Source organism: Canis lupus, chromosome 10 (assembly GCF_048164855.1).
Source record: "Canis lupus baileyi chromosome 10, mCanLup2.hap1, whole genome shotgun sequence".
NCBI classification, from domain to species: domain Eukaryota; kingdom Metazoa; phylum Chordata; class Mammalia; order Carnivora; family Canidae; genus Canis; species Canis lupus.
The window spans coordinates 38,762,837-38,783,312 of NC_132847.1; the positions used below are offsets into that span (position 1 = coordinate 38,762,837).

General features: G+C 36.0%; 1 protein-coding gene across 2 annotated transcripts in view; it reads left to right on the plus strand.

Annotated features, from left to right (window-relative positions):
- The window catches only part of CNTLN (centlein), a 331,003-nt gene that overhangs the window by 269,204 nt on the left and 41,323 nt on the right, over nucleotides 1–20,476 (plus strand). For both annotated transcript variants that reach the window (XM_072841469.1, XM_072841470.1), the window contains exon 19: nucleotides 18,822–19,013. In XM_072841469.1, coding sequence (XP_072697570.1) covers nucleotides 18,822–19,013 — 192 coding nt within the window. The remainder of the gene's footprint in view (nucleotides 1–18,821; nucleotides 19,014–20,476) is intronic.

The following is a 20,476-nucleotide window of genomic DNA, read 5'->3' on the forward strand; positions in this document are numbered from 1 at the left end:
CATAAATAAAAAAATAAAGTATAAAAAAATGTACCTGGATTTATATATAAATCTAGGTACATTTATATTTACCTGTAAATCCAGGTACATTTATATTTACTCCCCAGTCGAAAGACAAATTATAGCTAAGTGGATTTAAAAACCAGGCTCTAGCTATATACTATCTATAAGAGACTCACATTAGATTTAACAGAATCAGAAAGTTCTCTGCTGTACCTAGTTTACTAAGAGAATTTTATCATGAACAGGTATATAATTGTATAACAATACCATATTTGGGTTTTTCATTGTGGCAAAAATGTTTACCTTTCACATAGAAAGTGAAAGAGTAGAAAAGATACTCCAAGCAAATAGTAACCAAAAAGAGCCATGGTGATTATGCTAGCATAAGACAACATAGACTTGAAACAAAAAACTTTTAGAAGAGACAAAGAAGGATATTATAGAATGACAAAAGGGTCAATTCACAAAGAAGATGCAACAATTACAAATATTTATGTACCAAATACCACCACTTCTAAATATGTTTAACGAATTTTGACAGAATTGAAGGGTGAAATAGACAAGACAATAATAGTAAGAGACTTAAGAACATCACTTTAATAATGGATAGAAGCAGACAAGATTAATAAGGAAATACAGAACTTAAAGAACAGCATAGACTAATTGGACCTGCCAGACATAAACAGAACACTACACTCAACTGCAGTATTCTCCTCAAGTGCATGGGGAACTTTCTGCAGGCTAGACCGCATGTTAGGGAACAAAATAAGTTTTAAATTCAAGAAAATTGAAACCATACAAAATATTTTTTCTGACCACAATGGACTGAAACTAGAAATCAAGAGTAGAAGGAAAACTGTGAAACCCACAAATATATGGAAGTTAAACAACACACTCTTAACCAGTGGGTCAAAGAAGAGGTCACCAGGGAAATTAGAAAATACCACGAGACAAATGAAAATGAAAACACAATGTATCAAAACATGGATGCAGTGAAAGCGGGCTTAGAGGAATCTTTAAATACTATACTATATGCTTACAGATTGGTGAAGAGGATAAAAATCTTGTGTTATGTGATTTTTACAATAATGAAAAACCCAAAGACAGTATTTTTATACAATTAAATACCTGTTCATGATAAAATTCTCTTAGTAAACTAGATACAGCAGAGAACTTTCTTATTTTGTTAAAAAAAAGCATGTAAAAATGTAAAACAGCCATCATACTTAATGGTGGAAGTAAAAACCATTCCTTTTAACATCAGGAGAAAGACATTTATGTCTGTTATCATTGCTTGTCTTAGACATTGTACTAGAGGACACAGGCACTAAGAAAAAGAAATGAAAGTTAAAAGTATTAGAAACGAAAAAACAACCACCATTAGTTTCAAGTACTATGCTGTCTGCATAGAATCTCAAGATGATAGATGTCAGCAAGATTGCTGGATATAAAGTTGATATATCATAAGATGATGATATTTATATTCTCCAGCAATCAACAGAATATGCAGTCTTTAAAAAATACTGTTTAAGTAATAGCAGGAATGATATGGTATCTGGGAATGGAAGATGCATCCCAACTTCAGTGACATTAAAATGTGGAAAGAGAATGTCTTTATAAATCACTATGTATTTGTTTTGGAAATACATATATATGTATTAAAAGTATAAAGAAATGTAAGGCAATGCTAAACATCAAAGGTGTTCAGGATAGTGATTATTTCTGGTGAGTCAGGAGATAGGTTTATAGTCTTCAATTGTATTGGCAATACAGTGACTTTGTTGGATGATTCATTCATGAGTGAGTGTTCATTATATTTTTCTTTGTATATCTACAAAGAAAATGTATATCACCCATGTATGTATGTATATCACCCATATTTGAAATATCTCATTAAAAATGAAGAAATCTGTTGATGTCATTAGTCCAGGGAAAGAATGGTGAAGGTAGAACAAATTTTTGCAGCAAGATAATAAATTTAGGGAAGTATCTTATATATGGACAGAAGAGGAATCAGAAGAAGTAGGAGAGTGCTGTGATACAGAAGCAAGGGAGGAAAATTTGTAATGGGGAAAAAGAGAAGAGTTGTTCCACAGTGTAGGATGCCATAGAGGAATTACTGATAGAATAATAGGAAAGAGGTTGTTGAACCTTCCTTAGAAGCTGTTATTAGCAGAACTCTCTTATAGCAAAAATCATAAACTATACTCAAACTAATATAAGAAAAAAATCACCAAATCAAAGAATGAACTGAAGAGAAAAGCCTAGGGAAGAGTAGTGATACCTGGAACCAGGAACTTATGTCTTCAATTCCATCCTTATCTCACCTCTCATCTTCTCTGACCATCTTTTTCATGTGTCCCTAGCCATATGGTAACATTCTTATAGCTTAGACCCCAGAAAAGAAAGGAATTCCTCTTCCTTATCTTTCAGTCTTTCCTTGATTTACATGGTTTATAAATTTCTGGCCCCCAGGAAAAAAACACTTTGTTTATATCTGATTTTGGTTAAGATTTAGATGCATTTAATTATATGCTAATTTTTCATCTACTAGGAGGAAATTTGAAAGTCATACAGGATATACAGGATATAGGACAGTTTCTGGTGGGCAAGACTGGTGTACACATTCTGGTTTATCTGGTGCTCCTGCCTCTCACCCATTCCAGTGCCACTCATCATAGCACTCAAAAGTGTCTCCACTAATTTCCAAAATACATATATCTAAGTACCATGTATTTTTTAAGAACCACTGTTAGAGGAGGAAACAGAGAAACCAGCTCAATTAATAAAAATTACTTGAGTTCTTTTACTCCAGACTACCCTCTTCCTTAAAGATCTATATGAATCAGAATATTTCACATAGCTTAAATTTATTAAGGGACTACTCTATTAGGTTAAGGGTTACTATTTGAAAGAATATGATAACAGAAGACAATTCTAGATATATAAAATGGAGCAAAGGATAATGGAAGAAGTTTCTGTGTGAAATTATTGTGTTAAAGTTTTTTTTTAATCATACCATATTTTTATAATATCATCTAGGTTCAAGCTTTGTAAATCTTTCCTCCTTTAAAGGAAATTTCTACTTTATGCCATGATTTTTTTTAGTAATTTTTCTCAGTAATTTTCACATGTTTTCAATTTTTTTAAAAATCCCACTTTAAATGTTATCAATAACATTTTTATCTTATCAGGTCCAAAGTTTGCAAAAACCATTCTTTTAAAGAAATGTCTGTGCTTTTACTCTCTTAAATCTTAGGAAATTTACACAGGAAATAAAGAAAATATTATTGTTTCCCTTGAGAATTTTAGTAGGGTTTATTTATAAATTTAATCAAAATCATATGAATACTTAGTATTGCTGCTGTTAAATTTGTAATGAGTTGTAGGATTTTTGAAATTCCCCGACTGGCTTTCATCCAAGTAAGTTGTTTTCAGAGCTTATAATGTAGTAAAACTGAGGAAACGCATGCCATTAACTATTGACCCTATCAGTTAAATATTTCAGTAAGTATTAAGATGCTATTTACATTTAGCATATACTTGGTCAGCCCGGGTGGCTCAGCGGGTTAGTGCCGCCTTCAGCCCAGGGAGTGATCCTGGAGACCCAGAATGGAGTCCCATGTCCCACGTCAGGCTCCCTGCATGGAACCTGCTTCTCCCTCTGCCTGTGTCTCTGTCTGTCTCTATGTCTCTGTTTCTCATGAATAAATAAATAAAATCTTTTTAAAAATTTAGCATATACTTAAGAAATATATATCCTTTTACTAGTTTGAATATATAAAGTTGGAGCTAGAAATGATGATTTTTAATTTTTGGATTTATTCTCCCACAAGTCAGTAATACTTCATTTAGATTAGCATGATAATGCACTATTTCTATGAATTAATTCCAGTGTTACAGAAATAAACCTAATGTTAATATACATAAATTTTAGCACCTTATAACTGGAAATGCTTTATCTTTTGAAAACGTGAATTACAGAAATATATCATGGTCTATTATATCAAAGATTATTTTAAGGAGTATCAATGCCTTTTGGAGTTAGTATAAGCATTAAGTATTATGAGCAACTTTTAATTGTCTGGATTCTCACTTCTTGTTAGTAACAATACTATATATGAGTTAGTTTCTTTAAGCCTGGTCCCAAAGACATTTTGTGCAGTACAATACAGTACAATAAGAAGTAAATCTCCCCACTAAGATGGGAAAACAATCAACTAGAAGTATTGAAATCTGTTGTGTAGGAAAACCAAATTTCATTAGAGAATGAGGCAGTCTTCATTACACTTTTGCAGATATTCTAGATTTTGATAGCCTCTGTTCTTAATAACTCAATCACTTTAACTTCACTTGAAATTTTATGGCTGTTCTTTTCTTAGATATAGTATTAATATCACTCTGAAATTTCAACTATTATTTTTGGTGATTAGGCAAGTTCTTTTTTTTCCTTTTCTTCGTTGTTGGAATAATTTGATTGGAGTGGATTCTCTTCTTCCTGCCCCCCTTACAACTTAAGAAACTGAAATAAATATTGACAATAGAGGTGGAGGAAGACTAGAATTTAGATGAATATGTATATATAGAAAAAATGAGGAGTAGATACTTCTGTGTTGAATTAGCTGAGTTTAAGCGGTGGAAAGCAGAAAAGTGAAAAAGAGGGTTTAGAAAGATAGCACTCAGTTTTTTCTTTGGAATGGCATATGTACTGCCATTCTCTCTCATTTTTTCTGGGGAAAAGGAATCACAATGGAAATGCATTGCACCTTGGTGGTTATTAGTAAGCATACCATGTGTATGTCAAATGTCTAGGAGGGCTAAAACTGATCTGATAATATTACCATATTAACATTGAGAAATTTTTGCAGTAGAGAAGATGATGAATTGTCCTAGATATACTTTTGGTTCCAAATATCTGTCTCTGTATTTGGTACTTGGTTAGTAAATTTGAAAAGGGGAATTTATTCTAGTAACTAGAATAGAGGATTGGAAATAACGACAAACCTATAGTTGAGCTCCTCTTATTATGACTAAACCAAATAATGATTGTTTTCCCACAAATATTGCAAAGTCAATTGTATTAATAAATTTTCCAAATTTCATTTTTACTGAACATTTTTCCATAGTTTTGGGAGCAGAAATTTAAGTAATGTGGTTTAACTTCAGTCCAGTTAAAAGTCAGCAGTTCAGTTATTCCAATTATTTTGAAACACATTATATTGCTTAGTGAATTAATACTTATTAAATATCAATAATGTCAAAATTGTTAATACAAATTAAAGGGTATATATTAAATGTTTTCAGTATTTGGGGCTGTTTTCAGAAAGTATTAGCAAACTGTTTTAAACAACTTGGCTTTTGTAATAATAGTATTGATTTTCATTTTGTGAAATCGTATTCAAACAAAATTACAAAATTATTTAATTGGGCATCACTTAGAACTCACATCACAAAGTATAAGGGCATTGAATTAATTTTACTTCTTGTAAATGTTACCAAAGAGTAGCATTTCTTTTATCCATATGCAGATATCCATACTTCTTTGATAGAATCTAATTTTAACGCATCAAGACAGATTGGCATTTCCAGTACAATAAAAAACTGCTTTGTTAATTGCAAACCATATTTAGTTATGACCTTATAACAAAGTAGCACCTTAAGTGTCATGCTTTGTCTTTAATGTGCACACTGGCGCTACGTTCATCTGTACTAGACAACTGCACTTCATGAAAAGATTTTTTTTCTTGATAGGCAATTAGCAGTAATTAGGAAGATTCACCTCAATAAGATGTCAACATGAGATTGTTTTAAAAAGTTGAATGTCAGTGACTTAAAAAGAAAGTTCTTCTGACACAGGTATGGCATGTGAAACATGAAATGTTAATTTAACTTTTCTGCTTATTATTCATGCACAATATTATTTTGTCATTCAGACACTACACTGACAGAGTGTAAAGGGTGTTAAAATAGTGCTGCTGGAATAAAAAGAGGATTAATCTTCCATTGGCCAATTAGCCAAAGGGTACTTAATGGTCTCTAAAGGCTACTGAAGTCTAACTACTAGCAAAAGCATTGGTAAAAAGTCCTCTATATTACCTTCATTTGCTTGACATTTTGTGAAACATACTGTAGGCTTTTAATAACTGCATTTGTCAGAAAATAGTTTATAAATGAGTGATGTAGTAACTCAGTGTATTTTTCATAAGAAATTTTATTACATAAATAATTCCATCTCTGCCTTAGATCTTTTTTTTTTGGTTGATGGTTTTAATTTTTAATTCTTTTTCTTGAAGGTCTCCAATATCATAACAAAGAAAAAAACTCATGTTTTCAATTTATAACATTTATTATTAACTTGAAAGTTATTTATCTGAACTATTTATCTTTTTAGAGAAGTACTTATGGAAAATACTCTGCGAATAACCTAGAAACCCATGTAGGTTTTTTTTTTTTGTAACTCCTATAAATGTTTTAATTAAGTGACTGTGCTTTTAGTCTTCTAAATGGACAATATAGAAGCTATATGCATGCCACAGAAATCATACTTTGAATTTTGAATTGTGATCTTTTCCTAGGCTAGAGATATGTGGTACAATCCTCTCTTGTGTTGCTGGGCAGGGCAGCAAGCCACAGTTGCCGGTCAGCCACACGACATGAGGATGAACAACCAGTGCACTTAACAACCATTTTGTATCCATAGTCATTCTCTTTTTCAGTATCAGTACAGTAATAAATAAAATCTTAACCTAACATCAGTACAGTCCTTTTCCCTGGAGCACTGCTCCTAAATGAGTGAATGCTCACAGTGTTTTCTCTACCCGTGCCACAACTAGCATCATATCCATTAACTAGTCAGATGTTGACTATTTTATTCTTTGGAGACATAAATATTAAAGTATCTAAAAATACATTATTGTGGGGAATTATTAGGGAAATGATTCTTTCAGTTCTGATTTTTTTCCCTAAGTCCTTTAGTTTATTTCACTTGGACTGTAGGATATTTTCCATGGGCCCAGTATTATTTTTTTCTGATAATTCATTTTTGAACATTAAAATGTTTACCAAGGCTCCCTGCTGGAAAAGAGATCCTTCATCTTATCAGGATTGCCTTCAGAATACTCACCAGTGTTCCGGCAGATACTTTCTCTAGAGTAAAAGTCAGAAAGCAAGGCAGTTGTAGATCTAGCTGTAGCCTTTAATGTTACAGCTAGCTTCTAGGAAACATCTGACAGAACAGATCAGGAGGGATATGTGGAAGGAAACTGGCTGTAACAGCACTTACCAGATAGGATATGAAGGCAGTAGCATTGCCATTAGCTCCCTGTTTTGTTTCTTTAGAGCACTAACTGTAGTTTATTGTTGTATATTTCTAGGGTTTATATTGGTAGCTACCTAAAGGCAAGAATTGTCACTTTTTTGGGTTTTTTATCATTGAAAACAGAACTAAGACAGTCACTACTATATAGTGTGTATTTAAAAAAGTAAATGCTAGTCAGTTTTGAGTATAGATATTCCCTATTAAAATTTTCTAGAAAATGTCAAGTTGGGGCCCTGAATAAAAGAAATGTGTTTCTTGAATAAACTGAGTGAACTATCATGTAAGAGAACAAGGGAGAGTCTATCAACAGAGCCTTATTTACCCCATTAATGGGATTCCACAGTTACTATTGAGAGCAGCAAAAGGAAGCTTTAGGCCAGAGGCTTTACTTGACAATTAAACTGTAAGATGCAGATCTAGTGGCAATTTATATTTCTAGCATCAAAAATAAGATCATTTTTAAAGTAATTGAAGACAAAATTACCGCAAAATTATGGATAAAGAAAAAATTAACTCAGAATGAGGATGTTATGCAAACTTACACTGTGGAATTCAGGATACTTGCTCAAGGTGGGGCAGGTTGGCAATAAGAGAACAAGGTTTAAGCAGGAGGCTTTTTTTTTTTTTTTAACTGAGGACTCACACTAGTTTTCCATGCTATGTAACAAATTGCCACAAATTTAGCAGCTTAGAAACAACATATACAGTCATCACATCATAGTTTCCACAGGCTTTTTTTCTGGCACAGCTAAGTGAGGCCTTCTTCTCAGAGTACCACAAGGCTGAGTATAACATCAGTGATACTTCCATGCTACCTTCCTTTCCAGAGCTCAGGCTTGTCTTCCAAGCTCACGTGTTTGTTGGAAAAAATCAGTTTCTTGTGACTGTGGGACTAAAGTCCCTGTTTTCCTGTTGACTGCCAGTCAAGGACCATTCTCAGTTTCTGAGGCCTTCCTTAGGTTCTTGTCTTTTTGTCCCCTTTATTTTTTTTCTTTTCTTTTTTATTTTGTTTCTTTGTGCAGTTGCTTAGAAGGTTCTTTCCTTTTCAGAGACTTACACTTCCTCAATGTTCTATTTAAATAAAAATAAGTAGTTTCTAGTTTTAAACTTTTATAGAATTAAGTTCTACTCTATAACCTTTGGTTAGAATAATTGACTACACATAAACCAATACAAATCTCAGTACTTACTCTCATTGAAGTCAACTTTTAAATTGAAATAGACTTTTAAAAGGTTGGTATTTCATTTAAGGGAGGAAATATATATATTTATATATATATTTATATATATTAATACTTTATGTATATCACAAAGCATTTTTTAAAATCCAGGTTCTCAGCTTTTAAATTACTTTTCATTTTTTTAAATAATAAATTTATTTTTTATTGGTGTTCAATTTACCAACATACAGAATAACACCCAGTGCTCATCCCGTCAAGTGCCCCCCTCAGTGCCCATCACCCATTCACCCCCACCCCCCAGCCCTCCTCCCCTTCCATCACCCCTAGTTCGTTCCCAGAGTTAGGAGTCTTTATGTTCTGTCTCCCTTTCTGATATTTCACACACATTTATTCTCCCTTCCCTTATATTCCCTTTCACTATTATTTATATTCCCCAAATGATTGAAAACATACAATGTTTGTCCTTTTCCATTGACTTACTTCACTCAGCATAATACCTTCCAGCTCCATTACGTTGAAGCAAATGGTGGGTACTTGTCATTTCTAATGGCTGAGTAATATTCCATTGTATACATAAACCACAACTTCTTTATCAATTCATCTTTCAGTGGACACTGAGGCTCCTTCCACAGTTTGGCTATTGTGGACATTGCTGCTAGAAACATCGGGGTGCAGGTGTCCCAGCGTTTCATTGCATCTGAATCTTTAGGGTAAATCCCCAACAGTGCAATTGCTGGGTTGTAGGGCAGGTCTATTTTTAACTGTTTGAGGAACCTCCACACAGTTTTCCAGAGTGGCTGCACCAGTTCACATTCCCACCAACAGTGTAAGAGGGTTCCCTTTTCTCCGCATCCTCTCCAACATTTGTGGTTTCTTGCCTTGTTAATGTTCCCCATTCTCACTGGTGTGAGGTGGTATCTCATTGTGGTTTTGATTTGTATTTCCCTGATGGCAAGTGATGCGGAGCATTTTCTCATGTGCTTGTTGGCCATGTCTATGTCTTCCTCTGTGAGATTTCTCTTCATGTCTTTTTTTTTTTTCTGTTTATGTCTTTTGCCCATTTCATGATTGGATTGTTTGTTTCTTTGGTGTTGAATTTAATAAGTTCTTTACAGATCGTGGAAACTAGCCCTTTATCTGATAGGTCATTTGCAAATATCTTCTCCCATTCTGTAGGTTGTCTTTGAGTTTTGTTGACTGTATCCTTTGCTGTGCAAAAGCTTCTTATCTTGATGAAGTCCCAGGAGTTCTTTTTGCTTTTGTTTCTTTTGACTTCGTGGATGTATCTTGCAAGAAGTTACTGTGGCCGAGTTCAAAAAGGGTGTTGCCTGTGTTCTCCTCTAGGAGTTTGATGGAGTCTTGTCTCACATTTAGATCTATCAGCCATTTTGAGTTTATCTTTGTGTATGGTGCAAGAGAGTGGTCTAGTTTCATTCTTCTGCATGTGGATGTCCAATTTTCCCAGCACCATTTATTGAAGAGACTGTCTTTCTTTCAGTGGATAGTCTTTCCCCCTTTATCGAATATTAGTTGACCATAAAGTTGAGGGTCCACTTCTGGGTTCTATATGTCTGTTTTTGTGCCAGTACCACACTATCTTGATGACCACAGCTTTGTAGTACAACCTGAAATCTGGCATTGTGATGCCCCCAGATATGGTCTTCTTTTTTAAAATTCCCCTGGCTATTGGGGGTCTTTTCTGATTCCACACAAATCTTAAAATAATTTGTTCTAACTCTCTGAAGAAAGTCCATGATATTTTGATAAGGATTGCATTAAACGTGTATATTGCCCTGGGTAACATTGACAGTTTCACAATATTAATTCTGCCAATCCATGAGCATGGAATACTTTTCCATCTCTTTGTGTCTTCCTCAATTTCTTTCAGAAGTGTTCTATAGTTTTTAGGGTATAGAACCTTTACCTCTTTGGTTAGGTTTATTCCTAGGTATCTTATGCTTTTGGGTGCAATTGTAAATGGGATTGACTCCTTCATTTCTCTTTCTTCAGTCTCATTGTTAGTGTATAGAAATGCCACTGATTTCTGGGCATTGATTTTGTATCCTGCCATGCTACCAAATTGCTGTATGAGTTCTAGCAATCTTGGGGTGGAGGCTTTTGGGTTTTCTATGTAGAGTATCATGTCATTGGCGAAGAGGGAGAGTTTGACTTCTTCTTTGCCAATTTGAATGCCTTTAATGTCTTTCTGTTGTCTGATTGCTGAGGCTAGGACTTCCAGTACTATGTTCAATAGCAGTGGTGAGAGTGGACATCCCTGTCTTGTTCCTGACCTTAGGGGAAAGGCTCCCAGTGTTTCCCCATTGAGAATAATATTTGCTGTGGGCTTTTCGTAGATGGCTTTTAAGATGTCGAGGAATGTTCCCTCTATCCCTACACTCTGAAGAGTTTTGATCAGGAATGGATGCTGTATTTTGTCAAATGCTTTCTCTGCATCTAATGAGAGGATCATATGGTTCTTGGTTTTTCTCTTGCTGATATGATGAATCACATTGATTGTTTTACGAGTGTTGAACCAGCCTTGTGTCCCAGGGATAAATCCTACTTGGTCATGGTGAATAATGTTCTTAATGTATTGTTGGATCCGATTGGCTAGTATCTTGTTGAGAATTTTTGCATCCATGTTCATCAGGGATATCAGTCTGTAATTCTCCTTTTTGGTGGGGTCTTTGTCTCGTTTTGAAATTAAGGTGATGCTGGCCTCATAGAACGAATTTGGAAGTACTCCATCTCTTTCTATCTTTCCAAACAGCTCTAGTAGAATAGGTATGGTTTCTTCTTTAAACGTTTGATAGAATTCCCCTGGGAAGCCATCTGGCCCTGGACTTTTGTGTCTTGGGAGGTTTTTGATGACTGCTTCAATTTCCAACCTGGTTATTGGACTGTTCAAGTTTTCTATTTCTTCCTGTTCCAGTTTTGGTAGTTTGTGGCTTTCCAGGAATGCGTCCATTTCTTCTAGATTGCCTAATTTATTGGTGTATAGCTGTTCATAATATGTTCTTAAAATAGTTTGTATTTCCTTGGTGCGGTAGTGATCTCTCCTTTCTCATTCATCATTTTATTAATTTGAGTCTTCTCTCTCTTCTTTTTAATAAGGTTGGCTAATGGTTTATCTATCTTATTAATTCTTTCAAAGAACCAACTCCTGGTTTTGTTGATCTGTTCCACAGTTCTTCTGGTCTCGATTTTGTTGAGTTCTGCTCGAATCTTAATTAACTCTCTTCTTCTGCTGGGTGTAGGATCTATCTGCTGTTTTTTCTCTAGCTCCTTTATGAGTAAGGTTATAGCTTTTGTATTTGAGTTCTTTCCAGTTTTTGAATGGATGCTTGTATTGTGATGTATTTCCCCCTCAGGACTACTTTTGCTGCATCCCAAAGATTTTGAACGGTTGTATCTTCATTCTCATTAGTTTCCATGAATCTTTTTAATTCTGCCTTATTTTCCTGGTTGACCCTTTCATCTTTTAGCAGGATGGTCCTTAACCTCCACGTGTTTGAGGTCCTTCCAAACTTCTTGTTGTGATTTAGTTCTAATTTCAAGGCATTATGGTCTGAGAATACGCAGGGGACGATCCCAATCTTTTGGTATTGGTTCAGACCCGATTTGTGACCCAGTATGTGGTCTATTCTGGAGAAAGTTCCATGTGCACTTGAGAAGAATGTGTATTCAGTTGAGTTTGGATGTAAAGTTCTGTAGATATCTGTGAAATCCATCCGGTCTAGTGTATCATTTAAAGCTCTTGTTTCTTTGGAGATGTTGTGCCTAGAAGACCTATAGAGTATAGAAAGAGCTAGATTGAGGTCATCAAGTATAAGTGTATTATTATCTAAGTATTTCTTCACTTTGGTTATTAATTGATTTAAATATTTGGGAGCTCCCACATTCGGGCACATATATTGAGGATTGTTAAGTCCTCTTGTTGGATAGATCCTTTAAGTATGATATAGTGTCCCTCTTCATCTCTCACTACAGTCTTCGGGGTAAATTTTAGTTTATCTGATATGAGGATGGCTACCCCTGCTTTCTTTTGAGGACCATTCGAATGGTAAATGGTTCTCCAACCTTTTATTTTCAGGCTGTAGGTGTCCTTCTGTCTAAAATGAGTCTCTTGTAGACAGCAACTAGATGGGTCCTGCTTTTTTATCCAGTCTGAAACCCTGCGCCTTTCGATGGGGTCATTAAGCCCGTTCACGTTCAGAGTTACTATTGAAAGATATGAGTTTAGCATCATCATGATATCTATTCAGTCCTTGTTTTTGTGGATTGTTCCACTGAACTTGTTCTTAAAGGGGAATTTTAAGAGTCCCCCTTAAAATTTCTTGCAGAGCTGGTTTGGAGGTCACATATTCTTTCAGTTCCTGCCTGTCTTGATAGCTCTTTATCTCTCCTTCCATTTTGAATGAGAGCCTTGCTGGATAAAGTATTCTTGGTTGCATGTTCTTCTCATTTAGGACCCTGAATATATCCTGCCAGCCCTTTCTGGCCTGCCAGGTCTCTGTGGAGAGGTCTGCTGTTACCCTCATACTCCTCCCCAGAAAAGTCAGGGATTTCTTGTCTCTTGCTGCTTTAAGGATCTTCTCTTTATCTTTGGAATTTGCAAGCTTCACTATTAAATGTCGAGGTGTTGAACGGTTTTTACTGATTTTAGGGGGGGAATCTCTCTATTTCCTGGATCTGAATGCCTGTTTCCCTTCCCAGATTAGGAAAGTTTTCAGCTAGAATTTGTTCAAATACATATTCTGGCCCTCTGTCCCTTTCGGCGCCCTCGGGAACCCCAATTAAACGTAGGTTTTTCTTCCTCAGGCTGTCGTTTATTTCCCTTAATCTATCCTCATGGTCTTTTAATTGTTTGTCTCTTTTTTCCTCAGTTTCCCTCTTTGCCATCAACTTGTCTTCTATGTCACTCACTTGTTCTTCCACCTCGTTAACCCTCGTCGTTAGGACTTCTAGTTTGGATTGCATCTCATTCAATTGATTTTTAATTTCTGCCTGATTGGATCTAAATTCTGCAGTCACGAAGTCTCTTGAGTCCTTTATGCTTTTTTCTAGAGCCACCAGTAGCTGTATAATAGTGCTTCTGAATTGGCTTTCTGACATTGAATTGTAATCCAGATTTTGTAACTCTGTGGGAGAGAGGACTATTTCTGGTTCTTTCTTTTGAGGTGAGGTTTTCCTTCTAGTCATTTTGCTCAGTGCAGAATGGCCAGAAACAAGTTGTATTGGGAAAAGGAGAAAAAGAGAGAGAAAGAAGGAAAGAAAAGAAAAAAAGTAAAAAGGAAGAAAAAAGAAAAAAGAGAAGAAAAAGAGAAAGAAAAAGAAAGAAAGGGAAAAAAGGGGTGGGGAAGGAAACAGAAAAAAAAAAAAAAAAAACACCACAGGGGAGTATCTTCTGATTCTGATTACATTAAGTCCCTTGACTTCCCCTGGAACTTGTCCATCTAGCTGGTCTTCTGGGGGAGGGGCCTGTTGTGCTGATTTTCAGGTGTTAGCACTTGGGGGAGCTGCTCTGCCCCCTGCCTGGTGCAGGGCTCAGTGGGGGTTGTTTACCCCGTGAGGCCCCTGGAGGAACAACCCCAGTGGCTGCGGCAGCTCTGGAGCCCTGGAGTCAGCTCCCGCAGGAACTACAGAGCTCTCAGTCTGCAGGGCCTGGAGGCTCTGGCGCGGGCCCTCTGATCTGCTCAGCTCGGGGAAGAAGCGTCCTTGCGGTCCTGGGCCCTCCTGGCCTCTGCCTGTCCCGGGGGAGGCCGGATCCTGGGCTGTGTTCCGGTGCCCTGTGCTCCTGGGCCTGTGCTGTTGGATTTGTGCTCCCGCCCCGCAGCCCCCTCCGCGGAGCCTCTTCTTCCACCCGAGCCCCCCGAGCTGCTCCCGCCCCGCAGCCCCCTCCGCAGAGCCGCCCCCGAGCCCCTCCGAGCTGCTCCGGGTCCCGCCGTGCGCGCTGCAGCCCTTAGGGAGCTCGGCGCATCTCCCGGGGCGCAGGTGTCTGTTAGTGTCCCCGGGAGCCCGAGGGCATCCCGGCCCTCCTGGGGTCCTGTCCAACTCCCTGCGAGCCCCTTTCTGCCCAGGAAGGTTGGTGCAGCTCCTGCTTCTCCGGGATGGGGCTCTCCTGTCCTGGGGACACTCGCCCCGGCCTTAGCCCAGCTCCTCTCGGGGCCCCTCCTTCTTGGAGGCCTTTTGTTTCTTTATTTCTTTTTCCCCGTCTTCCTACCTTGGTAGAAGCGCGAACTCTTCTCACTGTAGCATTCCAGCTGGTCTCTCTTTAAATCTCAGGCCGAATTCGTAGATTTTCAGGATGATTTGAAGGTTATCTAGGTAATTTGGTGGAGACAAGTGATTTGGGGACCCTACTCTTCAGCAATCTTGCCCCTCCTCCTTAAATTACTTTTCAGATGCTATATGGTAGCATTTACCACAAGGTAGTGCTAACAATAATGCTGTAATTTTAAAATTTACCAAGTGCTATCATAATTTTTTTTAAAGCCTGCCCTCAAAATTACCCTTGATAAGTAGACAAACATCATCTCTGTTTTTAATGAAGAAACAATGTCAAGCACTAATTAGCATCATTCAGCTGGTAAGCAGTAGATCTCAAGGTAAAATCCAGAAATTATGACTCTACATGTGTTTTATTATTATTTATACTTTTATTACAAATGACATACTTGTGTTTGGAGATTATAAATAATATAGAAATAGGATCATGCTTTTTTTTGGATCATGCTTTTGATAAAAAAGAAAAGTAACAATTTTAATGGTAATCTTAATTTATTGGTAAGTTTTAAGCATAATTTCTTTCTAACAAGGTCACCACAAGTAGTCTCACATGCCAAGCCAAGTGTACACAAAAGAAAATTATTTATACTTCTTGTCTTATCTGTAACATTTCTCAAAAAAGAAATAGGATGCTTAAACTGAGAGAAGTTAGTAATAGGGCCATCATTATTTGTCCAAAATTCTAAGGGATAAAGGACTTGAACCTGATGGAATATATGATTTGTCTTTTCAATTTTTTAAAAATATTATTTATTTATTTATTTATTTATTTATTTATTTATTTATTTATTTTTATTTATTTGACAGAGAGGGGGAGAGGGCCAGATAGCACAAATGGGCAAATGGCAGAGGGAGAGGGAGAAGCAGGCTCCCTCCATTGAGTAGGGAGCACAATGTGGGGCTCCATCCCAGTACCCTGGGATCATGACCTGAGCTCAAGGGAGATGCTTCACTGACTGAGCCACTCAGGCACCCCTATTTCTTCTATTTTAACACTTGCTCTGTGACATTTCTGGGCAGTATAACTATATTAGAAATACATTTTAAAGGTTGTAGATTTTAAATACTGGTTAATCAAAATGTGATTTGTATTTTAATAACTTACAAGTCAAATGGTTTACAGTCTCCTTAATTCCAGTGTTTATTTAGTAAATTTTTATATTGTTAAAGTCTACCATACATGTATTTTAGAGAACTATATTTATTGACTTAGTCTTTCCTCCATGAAGGATTTATTTATAGTATTAGGATCTACCACTGCAGAAAGACTAGACAGAAATCTAGTGGCATGCAAGTTTAACAAATGAGAGAAGTTACCAGGATTGCGTGTGGGAAGAAAAGAGCTTCATCACAGCTGAATTTTCTGAGTAGCCTGATATTCCACATAGAATTGCAGCCATGAGTTATGTCATCCCAAGTTAAAATCCCGGAAAATTTAATTTAGATGCATAGCATTAACTTCAGGATTGATAAGTGCTCCAGTGCATACTACTTAAGTAAACACTTATAATATTATTTAACTAATAAAAGTGTATTTTAATTTATATAGTGATAAACTAATAAAAAGATTATAAATATGAGCTGAAATCAATGTGTCTTCATAGCACCATCCATGCTACAAATAGACTTCAATTTTTTGGTACCTTTCTTTTGGTTCCTATTCTACGGAAGACATTGTTTTTAGATTCTCTGGGGAAAAAGGCAGAGTCCTCTCTCAAGGACTTAGTAGGGTTGATGGTTGAAGAATAGACACAGTGCTATGGAAACTAAGAAAATAGAGAAGCTACTTTGTTGAAGAAAAAAAAAGGGAAAGAACATAAGGCTTCATATAGGAGGAAATGCTAAGCTGTTCTTTAAGCATGAGTGAGATTTTAGCTGAAGGAAAACACCAAGTGTAGAGTCATTGATGTAGAAATGGCAGACAGGTTTGGGGTATGGCAGGCAAGGTAAGGCAAACATCAGGTGATGTTTGGCTGAAACACAAATTGAAGCTAAATCTTAGAGAGCCTTATTATAACCACAAACATCTGAGCTTTATTCGGCTAGGGTAAGAAACCTCTGAAGGGTTTTTGAATGAGGGATTAACAGGTCAGTGTTGTTTTAGAAACTTGTATAAAAGATGGTTTAAAAATACAGAGGGCTGGGGGAGGGGAAGGGCTTTGAAGTAGTCTTAGTGGAACAGTGAGTCTTCATTAAGAAAGTGGCAGAGGGAGTGAATATGAGAAACATGACATAATTTATAGAACCTGAAAATTGGTTGGACACTGAAAATTAAACAAGGTGGGAGATGTATTCAAACTTGGAAGATAACTAGGAAGATTTTCAGGCTTAGGGAAATTATGAGTTTGCTTTTAGATACTAAATATTAGGTACCTTTGAGACAATTCACAAAGGAATATTTCCTGAAAACATGTAGAACCACACCTTTAGATCGTAAGTTCAAATATAATCAAAGAGGGGTGCCTGCGTGGAGCAGTCTGTTAAGATTCTGACTCTTGAGGGATGCCTGGGTGGCTCAGTGGTTGAGCGTCTGCCTTTAGCCCAGGGTGTGATCCTGGAGACCCAGGATCAAGTCCCACATCAGGCTCCCTGCATGGAGCCTGCTTCTCCCTCTGCCTGTGTCTCTGCCTCTCTCTCTGTATCTCTGTATCTCATGAATAAGTAAATAAAAATCTTAAAAAAACAAACAAACAAAGATTCTGACTGTTGCTCTGGGCTCAGGTCTCAATCTCATTTGTCATAAGATCCAACCACTCATGGGAGCTCCCCGCTTAGCCAGAATATGTTTGGGATGCTCTCTCCTTTCCCTTTGCCCCTCTCCCACTCACAGGTGTGCGCCCTCTCTAAAATAAATAAATAGATCTAAATAAAAATAAGTTCAAATATAATCAAAGAATTTTTTTTCACCAAAACGTTCTTTTTCTTCCACCAAAACATAATCTAAAATCAAATATATCAAGGCCTAGTTTTGAATCCAATATCTAAAATATTCATATTTAATAGTATATACTTATATGCACAGATACATATGCAGTTGTTGGTATAGTTTGTAAAAGTTGTGTGTAAATATAGTGTTAATACTTAAATAACTTATTGTGTCCCATATTTATACTACTGTACATGTTGGGTACATCTTTTACTGTTTCTCATTAGAATTTTTCACTAAGAAAGATTTTTTGACCCCTGAGAGATTTCAGTACCATTTTGTCTAATTGTTCCTTATGTTAAACTACCATTTTATAAGCTTCTTTGGAATGATAAAATAGTAAATGCAGTTATTCTCTTAAGGAGCTCTGAGTTGTTATGCCATTATAGCTTGGTGGCTTTCTGCTGACTACAGATTGGTGAACAAGAAGGGTTGACATTAAGACTGTTTATTTTACACTATTTTATAAAAACATTACCAGTATATCCTTTAGTAAAATGTTGATATTATTAAAAATTCAAATATAAGGAGTTTAGTGCAATTCTATGTTAACATTACAAAGAAGACTTGTCAACCTTCGATCAGATGCATAAGACTGAGTGAATTTGCATGCTATTTATTTGAACTAAATCTCTAATAAGCCTCTTCTGCTAATTGGACTTAACATTTATGTTACTAAATGAGAAGCATTTTGGCTGCCATATAGGATGGTAAGACCTACCCAGTGGAATAAACAACTAGCATCTGTTATCTGTCCTGCTCCAGCTTGGCTTTTACCAGTTAAGTACATCAGCCCTGAAGTCAAGGTTATCAAATATGTGAATCTCTGGCTCAGCCACATATATGTGAAGTCAAAGAAATAGCACATCATGAGTAAAGACCAGCCAACCAAAACATGCTAGGTACAGCTGGTCCATTTAGTTTTAACCTTTACAAGCCCTACATCCTTAGGCAAAAACTAGTAGAGGTTATAGTTTCTATAAAGTTTTTATAATAACTATATTTAGAATTAATTTCACTTTTTTCTTTAGCAGAATTTTATGCTGATAATTGTAAAGGTAATTACTTTTATAATACATTTCTATTTATTTTCTTTTTAAAAAAGAAGCTAAATTTGGATTTGTCTGGGCTTCGGAAGGAAAAAGAAGACTTGCTGAAGAAATTGGAGTCCTCATCTGAAATCACAAGTTTGGCAGAAGAAGTTTCCCGGGTAATAGTTCCACGGATACAAGTTACATCACTTGGTCCTTCAAGGAGCATGGATTTGGAGATGAAGCAATTGCAGTGTAAATTAAAGGTGATTATAAATTTTATTTTATTTTTAAAAATGTATTTACTTATTTATTCATGATAGACATAGAGAGAGAGAGAGGCAGAGACACACACAGGAGAAGGGAGAAGCAGGCTCCATGCTGGGAGCCCAACATAGAACTTGATCTCAGGACTCCAGGATCGTGCCCTGGCCCAAAGGCAGGCAGTAAACCGCTGAGCCACCCAGGGATTCCCGATTATAAATTTTATTAAGCATGAAAACATATTAAGTTAGTGAATACTTAAAGACATGTTTATATTCTAATTTAATTCTACTAGTAAGGGTAAATTATGGTATAAATAATCTAAAAGTTATTAATACTGTTTTTGACCTCATCTTTCTCTTTCAGCATAGTAGTTTCTTATACGGTAACTCATAACACTATTCTCTGAGAAAATAACAAGACACTATGAAATCCTAATTTAGAAGATGATGGAAACTAGCTATTGTCATTTCTTTTCCATTACTGAACGCCCCTCTAAAGTCCATCCCTCCCTTCACTGAGCAGAATTCCTTTAAACTTTACTGTATCAACATAAATAGAATTGCTTCCCTCTACACAGTTGCTACTATTTTAATTTGGTTGTTATTAGTTAGAGATGAGGAAGGAGGAGAGAAGTTATGGAGGGAGGGAGAACCATAGAGCAAAGATGGTTGGTTTAATAGATTTCAGCCACTGAAACCTGAGAATAAGTAAAAAGCAATGTTCCTTTTCTTTGTAAAGAATACTAAGTCCAGTATAACTGTCAACAGCTTAAAAATAAGACTGACGTTAGTTTAAATAGAATTACCTTGTAAGAAACAGGATTTGAAATTTTTATTTCATACTGTTCTAAAACAAATTCATTTATTCCTCATGTATTTAGTTATTTTGTTCCATGGGTATTGCTATCTGGGAGCTAAAAAGACAGTGGATGTGGGACCATCACTATGGGAATCACTAGAAAGAAAGTTCTGGTTGGAAATGCACAGGATACATTAGGAACAGAGTGGCCATGACTATTAAAAGGGTATAAGAATAATGAATTGTTAAACAGACTCAGTTGTTTTTATTTCAAAATATGATATGTGCACTCTCCAGTAATATCTTTAAATGAAGCATTACTAAGAGGAGAAAATAGGATAAAAGCTTAAAGTAGAAGAATATATCATTACTTGAAAATATTTTGCTTCGTTAATAATAATCAAATAATACACAGTGGTACTAATTTAGATATTTCTTCAATACCATCTTCTTGAGAGTTTTTGATGTGCAGAACTTGCCTCAACCACTACATTTTATAAGTTTAAATACCTTACATATTGTAAATGTGAGAAAAAATAGTTATGCAAGCTTTGGTGTATACATCTTTTCTTAAAATGCATTTCTGTATGTAAAAAAGTGGACTAAAATATATAAGTCAACCATTTTAGTGTTAAGTGTCTATTACAGAAGATAAAATCATTGA